At 44.0% G+C, this 10,112-nt stretch overlaps 1 protein-coding gene across 1 annotated transcript; it reads left to right on the top strand.

Moving 5' to 3' along the window:
• The first annotated feature begins 1,066 nt into the window (after positions 1-1,066).
• On the top strand, positions 1,067-9,936 carry EVX2 (even-skipped homeobox 2). The gene is made up of 4 exons (XM_001368351.4): positions 1,067-1,486; positions 2,464-3,325; positions 4,553-4,803; positions 6,439-9,936. The coding sequence occupies exons 2-4, from the start codon at positions 2,902-2,904 to the stop codon at positions 7,132-7,134; spliced, it is 1,371 nt and encodes a 456-aa protein (XP_001368388.1). The 5' UTR covers positions 1,067-1,486; positions 2,464-2,901; the 3' UTR covers positions 7,135-9,936.
• Positions 9,937-10,112: the final 176 nt, after the last annotated feature.

The raw sequence follows: 10,112 nt of genomic DNA, 5'->3' as shown, positions 1-10,112 counted from the left end.
AATAAAGCTGCCCGCAGACTTCCGCTTCTCTTACCATAATTGGTTGTTCACTTCACAGCCTGGACCAAATGGCCTTTGGACTGCATGTTTGGTTCAAGGATTTGGGGCACCATATAACCGGTCCTTATTTTCAGCTTCCGCCCTTAGCAAAAACGGAGAAAGTTTTCCTCAGTAGCAGAGACCTTTCTCAGGGTCTATATAAGACGGAACCTAAGCTTTGATGAAGCAGGCATTTGTTTGAGGTGTCCATTTCAGCTTAGAGATTTCAACAGATTCAAGGTCTTAGCTCTGGCGAAGACCTTGAAGACTTCAGGAAAGAGTGGGGATATCTACGTACGTGGGAGGAAGGGGGATCGCGAGCATGGGAGCAACTGGGGAAAGCAGGAAGAATCTTTGAGCTTCGGTATTAATTTGCAAAGAGGAGCCTGGGTTTTCAGCAAGCAAAACCATAACAGTGGTCCAGGCCTGAATAGGGGGTGGGGGTGGGAGGGAAGAAAGGAAAGTCGGCTGCCATTGGTGGGTGGTGGGGTAACTTATGGATGGAAAAGGAGTGTGTATGGTGGAAGTGTAAGATAACAGAAGGGTGTGTGTTTGTGTGTGTATGAGAGAGAGAGAGAGAGAGAGAGAGAGAGAGAGAGAGAGAGAGAGAGAGAGAGAGAGAGAGAGAGAGAGAGAGAGAGAGAGAGAGAGATTTCTTCTCTCTATTCCACTTATATTTCTGTGGTTCCTATTTTATACGTTCTCTCCCACGTCCTTAAATTCCCCACCCTTGACAAAATTCAGGCTATTTCTTTTATAAATAACTGGATTTTCTAAATAAGGCCTGTTAATTTTTAGTAAGTCCTAACGGGAAAAGTTCACTTTGGTATGGACACTTTGGTATTATTGTCTATTATTGAAAAGTTCACGTGTACACATGGTCTCCTCAATTTCCCAAATATCCCTAACTTGACCAAGCTAAAAGAAGGATGTTACTAAGATAAACCACCATTTTATTTGGCTCACCGATTTGAACGTTCTGGAGAAAGATTCTAGATTATTTATGGTTGTATGTGGGGGGGGGGGAGGTAGGACATGGGACGTCTGAGTATCAAGAGATTAGTTTTCACTTGACTAGTCGCCAGCCTGAGCATCTTTCATCCCAGAGAAGGTGGTGGAATGTTGCCATTATTTTCTCCTTGAGCCAGCACACGAGGGAGCACCGGAAACTTAGTTTTAGTTGATTCTGCGGTGGAGCTAGTATGTTTGTGGGTTAGGGGTTGGGGGTGGAGAGTGGTTTGTGTGGTGGGCTTGAAGGCGACTCCAGAGATGTTCAAGTGCGAGGATTTATCTTCCCTAAGATGGTTGCCATCGGCGTCATTATGACTATCAAAGTTATCACAGAGAGAGGCTCAGCTTGGAAACCCCGGTACCTTAGAGTAACCGAGAGGCATTTCTTTAATTCCCTCGGCCTGGGACGACCATCGAGAAGACCCAATAGCTACAGGTAACGTGGCGGGAACGGAATAAGAGGGAAAAGAGGAAGAGGAAGGTGAGGAGGAGGAGGGTGAGGAGGTAGGAGGAGTAGATAAAGGAGGAGGAAGGTAGTAAGAGGGAGGGGGAAGGGACGGGGAAGGGAATAGAGGAGGAGGATGGTAAAGAGAGGAAATATTTTCTGGTTACTCTGCTTTCGAACCAAAAAGTCGACTATTGTTCCTAAAATTATTCGATTTGAAAAAAAAAAGTGAAGAAAGTGGAAATGCAAAGGGTTGGCTCATAGGGTACCTTAAATCACAAATGTGTTTAAAGTTATTTGTCGAGTCTTGCTATCAAATCATATAGCAGAGTATATTTTCCCCAGAGGACAAATCGTAGGCGAGAGGACCATCAATCAGCAGGATTATAAAAGTAAAAACCCTAGACCCAGAGTTCAGAATTCAATAACCAAAATGTATTAGAAAGTAAGGATCTTCGTAATTATTTCCATTTGGATATAAGCGCTGATACATTATGTTAGTGCATTGGGAGAGTTTTCTGAAAACTCTCGACCGAGGAAGATTTTCCTGGGGAGGGTGGCCTGAATGAGGTGGGGAAGGGGATGAGCATGAAAGAGCAAAGAGTCCTCTCTGCTAAAGAAAAAATAACAGCAACCTATTTGGCTCTTACAATCAGAGAGCCAGATCTAAAGAAAATTATCCTCTCCTTATGCAACCCTTCTTGCAACCTTCCCTCCACCCCACCCCCACTTCTGCTTGTAAATGTTCTTTTTTTTTTTAATCCCAGACAGACAATCTGCCCTGCAAAAATAAAAGCATTATCTATTATTTAACATGTGGCTCTGTCCTAGAAAAAATGAGGAAGAAGCTGCATCATTAGGACCTAAAAGGCAACAAAACAAAAATCAGAGCATAATGATGTCCCTAAATGAAGGGGGAAATGTGGCGCTGCTCATTTTATTAATCAGACTGTCAATTTTACCCCCAGAGGCCAAACCCCAGAGCAATTGAAGCAAGATCTGATCAGGCAAAGGACAAGAGCTGTACTCTTCACTTCTCCTCTTTCCTTTCTTTCCACCTGGATATATTTGTCTGCTCCGAAGCCGCCTTCATTACCCACTGACAAGAGCTCGTATTTATTTGCTTATAAACCTGTTACAATAAATGATTATTCGAACAGCGTCATTCCTACCTTAATGACGAGCGCTACTTTTTGATGAATGACATTTCGGACTAGAAGGGATGTATGGGTCATTTTGACCAGTCATTCCCTCGCTTTGGCATCCCACAATTTTTACGCCTCCCTCAAAAAGAGATAATAATATTTAGAGCCGCTCGCTGGGGCTGAATGTGAATTAGCCCCTGCAGCAGCTCATCATTAGGAAAGGACCAGCCTTGCAACTTTGACATTTTTTATAAAGCTGAGATGATGGAAAGAATAAGAAAAGAGATGATTCTGATGGAAAGAGGGTTGCACAGCCCTACAGCTGGCAAAAGGTTTTCGAATTTGTCCGACTCAGCTGGAAATGCGGTGCTGGAGGCCCTCGAAAATTCGCAGCACGGTGGTCGCCTCAGCCCGAGACTGACTTCCGCCTCCCTGCATAGCGCTATAGGGGACATCCCTGCCAAAGGGAAATTCGAAATAGACACTTTATTCAACCTGCAACACCAGACCAGCGAAAGCACGGTCTCCTCGGAAATCCCTCCGGCAGAGAGTAGGAAGAAAACGGGACATTATTCCGAAGTTGCTCCAGAGGCAGATATGAACAGTGATGTGGAGGTGGGCTGCTCCGCTCTCCGCTCTCCAGCCAGCCTCAGTGCCTCTCAGTTGAAGGAAAACAATAACAAAGGTAACTCGGACTTCTGTCTGCCTTTCCTCCACCCTCTCCTTGGCTTAGTGTTTCTTTCTTTTTCCTTCTCTCCGATCTTACGGGTTATCCCGGAGATTAACCAGCTAGCCAATAGAGGTACTTTTACCTGCTCAGTTATCAACACTGCCGAGCTGTAAGAAAGCTGTTATCCTTGGCTTGTGAGTCCAGGAATAATACACTCTTGGGTGTGTTTATCTACTAAAGTACATGCATGTATGAGGGACCGGAGACATTAATATACGTCTCTGTATATTTGTGTGTGCATCTATGTGATATATGTATGTATACACGTAAATATACTTATTGTATGAGTATGTACAATACAGAATCACAACAAAAACAAACGCACACCCAAACCCATCAAAGGAGTAGAGAGTCCGTGGCTACCTAGATCAAAGTGTATGTCTTACTCTGCGATAAGCTTAGACAGAACAACTGAGTCAGACTCGCAATAAATATGGGGAGGGGATTTAAAAAACTTACAGAATTCACCTCAAAACTGTTATTGCTAAATTCTCACTCCTGAAAAATGGACATTATTCAGCTTCATTTTTAACACACTGGCCATTAAACTGGCCTCCATCCTGGCCTCCATCCTAGCATGTCCCATTTTATAGGAGTGTATGTATGTATGTATGATAACATGCTTATGTAGATTCGTTCCTTTTTGGTTATGCGGCGAGAGACAGGTAAGAAAATTATGTGGGTTCTTAAGATAGTACTGGCAATGTTGGATGTATCTGAAACAGGAATGAAAGGCGAGGTGGATTTTTGTCCTATAATTTGTTTGGCTCTAGTGACTGTTACTTTGTTAGTCTTAAAAACAATTAGGAAACAACAAAGATGAACTCGAGAAGCTGATTCAAGTTAGAGAGATGGTTCCAGTTGAGTTCTCCAGCATCTCAAACTGTGCTTTGAGGTGTCTGCTCTTCTTTGGTTTAATTTGTCCCGGCGTAACAATTCTATAATTATTAAAAACTACCTAATTTACTTAGAATTATTTGCTTATGAAGGGATCCCAAAACTTTATTGATTCTATTAACAGTAGCAATTTGTAACAATGACAGCTACTATCAATTACGGCAGTTCAGAGACTTAGTGGTCCCCCCTTCTTAGGCTTCTTTATTTAATCCACTCACAACCTACTTACCTTAGGTAGATGTTCCAAATCTATATTTCATACGTATTTGTTTGTTTGTTTCCTAGGATATTCGGAGAGCAGCTCAGCTGCTACTACCACCCCTTCTTCCTCAGGTCCTGGCTTAACCAACCTGCACAGCAGTAATGCCCTTGGTAGTTCGGGCTCCGGGGCCGATCAGGTGAGACGCTACCGCACCGCCTTCACCAGGGAGCAGATTGCCCGGTTGGAGAAGGAGTTTTACCGCGAGAACTATGTCTCTCGGCCCAGAAGGTGCGAATTGGCCGCTGCGCTCAACCTGCCGGAAACCACCATCAAGGTATTGCTATCTCTCAACTACTAGAAAAACATGGCTGGGTATCACTTGCCTTTTCTTTCGGGCTCTGGGTGGCAGTTTGGGGTGGAAGCCAGAAAATGCTGAGAACTATTCTTGATCCTTCCTTATTCCTGCACTATTTGTATAATCTAAAAGGTAAGCCTGATGGGGTATTTCCCTCCCCACCTCCCACCCTCAACGAGCACTGATTATGGATGGGGCAATAATAGGAAAAAAGAACAGCCACAGATTTATTGAACTGTATCAACAAATTAGGCATTGTCTTCCCTCAACCTTCCTACCTTTGTCCAGTGAAAATAGTGTTCTTTGTTTCGTTAATGATCGCTCTAAACTGAAACTTTTCATTTGTCCTCGATGTGGAAGGCTTATTTTCCGTAGCACTCCTTAAAGTGCTAAAAAGAAAATTAATTCCGTTTAAAAATGTATTGCTAAGACAAAGTCGATTCCGATGTTGTTCTTTTCTGTGTCACTTTCTTTTTTGCCTGGTACCGGCTACATAAAACCTTTGAGAGGAACAATTCTTTTCGCTATTTAAATTTCTTTAGTGAGGTGTGTCTACCTTAGAGGGGATAGATGGTTTGTTTGTTTACGTACTAGGTGAAACGTTTAGGTCACTGGGTGATTTTAGGTATCTGAGACAAACCAGAAAAAAGGAGAAACCCCGTAAGCACACTGACAGGAAGTATTGTCTTGAGAGGGGAAGAGTTTCTCCCTCTAATTTGACCTGGATTATTCTTTAATGGAGGCGACGGCGAATTATGTAGGGTTATTGTGAACAGTAAGTAGTATATCGGCAGGCAAAGGAAAGATGTTTGTCTGTAAGGGGCAGTAATTAGACAATTCAATGAAAATTGAACAAATATCAACAAAACTGCTTTTTTTTCTGTATTAAATTTTAAATGTTGTGCCTGTGCCCTTCAAGGAAAAGCTGCTATGTCTACTTCTAGAGAATCCTAGTCAGCCCAGAATTTATTCGTAAATTCTTCAATTGTGAGGAGGTACCTTCAGGTTATGCATTTGGGTAATGGAGAGTTGTGGGGGTGGGAAAGAAACTCGGTAGAGTACACTTAAGGATGCAGGTCAGAAAAGCATATACAAATAAACAAGCAATTGGCCAGTACAACCTGAGACCCGGCACCTGGGTGGGTAAGGGTGCGTCAGTGCAAACGTGGGGGTGGGGATGGAAGTGTGTAGTGTGTGTCTATGTGTGTGTGTGTGAAAGAGAGAGAAGAGGAGGGAGCTGTGTACATCTGCCGGCAGCTGGTTGAACTGCCTCCAGCTGTGACTAGGACTAGGACGAAAGGCTAGGATAGGGACAGGGGCGATATGAGGACAGGCGGACAGGTGTGTTTATGGAAAGCAAAAGGAGGATGGAGATCGACTTCCTGATGTCGGCATGCTTAAGAATGATGCCAATGGTACACGCAGCAAGGGGGTGTATACGGTGAGACCCGAATGAGAATTGTGTGAAACTATGCATGTGTGTATGAGGTGAAGTGGGGGGGGGGGGAGCGAGGGTCCCCAGATGTCAATAGTGGCCTAGGTCTCTAACGTGGGTGTACTTCTCGTCTTTCCCTCCATCTATACCTCCTTTCCCCTCTGCCCCTCCCTCCCAAGGTGTGGTTCCAGAACCGAAGGATGAAGGACAAGAGACAGCGCCTGGCCATGTCGTGGCCCCACCCGGCCGACCCCAGCTTCTACACTTATATGATGACGCACGCGGCTGCCACCGGAAGCCTGCCCTATCCCTTCCATTCGCACGTGCCACTCCACTACTACCCTCACGTGGGTGTCACAGCCGCAGCCGCGGCGGCCGCGGCCTCCGGAGCCGCGGCAGCGGCCTCCTCACCTTTCGCCACCTCCATCCGCCCCCTGGACACCTTCCGTGCTCTCTCGCACCCTTATTCACGGCCCGAGCTGCTCTGCAGCTTCCGCCATCCAGGCCTTTACCAGTCTCCGGCTGCTGCCGCCGGGCTCAACAGCGCGGCCTCGGCTGCAGCGGCAGCGGCCGCGGCGGCTGCTGCGGCCTCTTCCGCGGCGGCCGCCGGGGCGCCCCCCAGCGGCGGTTCCGCGCCCTGTTCTTGCCTGAGCTGCCACAGCAGCCAATCGGCGGCCGCAGCTGCTGCGGCGGCGGCCGCGGCCCTGGGCTCCCGGGGAGGCGGTGGAGGGGGCGGCGGGAGCGGCTCGGACTTCGCTTGCAGCGCCGCCTCGCAGAGGTCCGAGAGTAGCTTTCTGCCCTATTCGGCCGCAGTGCTCAGCAAGACCGCGGTCAGCCCCCCGGACCAGAGGGAGGAGGCCCCGCTCACTAGATAACTAAACTAGCTGGCTGCGTAGCCTGGGGAGGGACTCCGAACTCCCAGATGCCCACACCTCTTCCTACCCCATGCTTGAGGCCGCCGCTAGGGGGAGGTCGAGGGGAGGCGGGGGAAAGGAAAAGTAGAAAAGAGGTGGGGTGGGGCAAGAGCCGCGACTCGGTTTCAAAAAAATTCTTTCTATTTTTTTATTCTCAGCTCGCCCTCTCCCTTTTTTCTTCCCTTCCCCCATGCCCTCCTCCACACACATGTAATGAACTGTAGGCTCGACGGCAGAAATGCGACCTAAACTGAGTTATTAGTGACTTGTAGCCCATGCTTGTGTTGATCTTGAGCATATAATGATGAGCATAGGTGGCCCAGAAGCAAAGAGGAATAACAAAGAAAAGGGAATTAGGGTATTCTTTATCTTACTGGGTTATTGGGATGGGAGGAGGGAAGGAGAGAGAGAGAGAGAGAGAGAGAGAGAGAGAGAGAGAGAGAGAGAGAGAGAGAGAGAGAGAGAGACAGAGACAGAGAGAGACAGAGAGAGACAGAGAGACAGAGACAGAGATTCAGCTCGTGGTCTTGTTTTCGGTTGTTGTAGTTTGTTTCGGGTTGGGGCAACGGTTACGATTTTTCTTTTAATTTGGGCTTCTTGGGGGAGGGTCAGCCCTTCGTCTTAAGTCCAGGAAGAGAAAGAGAGGCAAAGGAGAGGAGGCTTGGAAAAAGATTGCGAAAGTGGAAGTGGAGGCTGCACTAGCGCCAGTGTTTGTGAATGTGTTTACCTGTTTATGGGGTCCGTAGAGAGGACAGAGAAAGAGGGATGTAGAAGATATGGGTGCATTTCTACCGCCTTGGCAAAGCAAGACGAAAATGGAGAAGATTGGTACCAGCGGACCTCTTCCCCTCTCCCCCTAATTCTCTTTCTTTCCAATCTTTAGTTTCAGTCCCAATGAATTGAAAATGTCTTGCATATTTTATGCAAAAGAGTGGTATCTAATGAGGTAGCTGCGGATGGGCCAGTAAAATGTGGGAAAGTGAGAGATTGACAGGTTACTATAGGATCTTAAGAGGCATATTAAAGCCCAGCTTTCTAACACCATATTCTATCTATCTGGGAAATACTTGAATCTCTGGGTATATATTATCCTGAAGCATTTACGTTATAGACACTTTTTGAAGTTTGAATTTTTGCCCCTAACCCCCACCCCCTTTTTTCCTTTTCTCCCTTTCCCCTCCCCCTTGGCTCTTAGCATTATTTCTTACGCATGTCTATTGAGCCTTTGCCTCTGAAAAGCCACCACTGGGTAACTGAGACCTGCTATACCAAACCTACTGCTACTGGAGGGACTTCCTTGAACTTGAAGAAAGGCACATCAAAAACCACCAGTGTTACTGCCATGTCAATTTTGATGCTAATAATGTGCAGATTATGACGAAAATTGCCAATCATGTTCTCTGATGGACCTCCTTTGAATGTGGAATTGGAAAAAAAGTTCCCCGCACAGAGACCTGCTGTCAAGTACTAACAACCCGCTAAGGGAAGTCATTAGAAGAGACAGATAAGAGACTCGGTACATAAAACATTGTTCTTGGTGCATAGAATGTATGTTATTTAATGTTATCTCTGTTACCTGAAGTGATTTTGCAGAAGAAAGCCACGTTCTTATCATCTCAATTGCCAATTTTCATTTTGGTAACTTGGACGCCCTGGGTAGACTTTTCTCTGTTAAGTTGATATTCCACCAATGTGAACAGCCTCATTAAATCAAACCCAGATATTTCCATAATGCTCCCTACAGAGCCACTTCACTCTTCACATAATGAGATTTTCTGAAGAGTTGAAGCCCTCAAATAACTTGCTATTGCATGTTTAGGCCCAGAGAGTGGGTTATGTGTGTGTATATCGATATGTAGGCAGAAATATATATATATACATACATACATTTATATATATGATCTTTCCCTTAAATATATACATATATAAGAGAGAGAGAGCTACACACACATATCGATATACACACACATTGGCACAATTTTTTCATAATTTATTTAAAACGAGTGTCCTGAAAGACCTATTTTGAAGACACTGGATTTTTTCCTTTCATATGCTAATAATGGACTTTCGGGCAAACTGTTTCGAAACGATTTACTTTTTCAGTAAAAAAACAAATTGTATTTTTTTTTGTCAGATGGAAAAGATTTCTGAAAAGAAAAAAAGATACGTCAAAACTCCTGGGATGTATTCTTGGGAAATATGTTCATAAAATGTTTAAAGAACTTTTCGATTTAAACAGCAATTACCTAATGCGCATAATTTTCATTCTGTAAAAAAAAAAAATAGCAAGACAAGACTACTTATGTAAAAATATTGATTATACCAGCTCTTAATCACTGAGTTTACATTTAAAATTTTTATTAATATATAATTTAAGGCTAAAGAAAATAAACCAAAATATGGCACTCTTACCAGCTTTACCTTTTTAGATTGTTAAAATCATTTGTTAAGATCACTTATTGGATGTATATAAGATAATTTTGGCAATAATGTTTACATTTTCCCAAAATATATATAATGGAATGATCAATGAGAACGCTGGTTGGTAAAAATTAACAGAAATTCATTTTATGTTGGGTCCGTTGGATCTGGTTATTATATTAAAAACTGTAAATAAAGTCTTCGTGCTTTAAATATTGCTGGCTGTATGAACTCACTGTAAAATATTTTACAAATGTGCAATAATTATAAAGCTTTGTATATTACGTTATTTATTGTGTTTGGTCATGTAAAATAAATGTTATTTAAATCAAAGGACTTCATTTGTTTAACAGACTGCAAAACGTTGCGTGCTGATGTTTGTTTTTAACTGGCATACAGGGTTATGAAAATCTCTTAAAGAAACATTCAAATCTTTATAATACACATATCAGATGGATTAATTCATTATAATCATTATTTTTACGGCGAATGCATTACTCATGTTTATAGAAGACACG

The sequence above is a fragment of the Monodelphis domestica genome, chromosome 4 (assembly GCF_027887165.1).
Source record: "Monodelphis domestica isolate mMonDom1 chromosome 4, mMonDom1.pri, whole genome shotgun sequence".
In the NCBI taxonomy this organism is placed as follows: domain Eukaryota; kingdom Metazoa; phylum Chordata; class Mammalia; order Didelphimorphia; family Didelphidae; genus Monodelphis; species Monodelphis domestica.
This window is presented reverse-complemented; position numbering and strand designations above follow the sequence as displayed.

Coding starts and splice junctions, on each gene's coding strand:
- EVX2 (XM_001368351.4), top strand. CDS start 2,902: ATGATGGAAAGAATAAGAAAAGAGATGATTCTGATGGAAAGAGGGTTG. Junction 3,326..4,552: donor GAAGGAAAACAATAACAAAG/GTAACTCGGACT, acceptor TTTGTTTCCTAG/GATATTCGGAGAGCAGCTCA. Junction 4,804..6,438: donor TGCCGGAAACCACCATCAAG/GTATTGCTATCT, acceptor CTCCCTCCCAAG/GTGTGGTTCCAGAACCGAAG.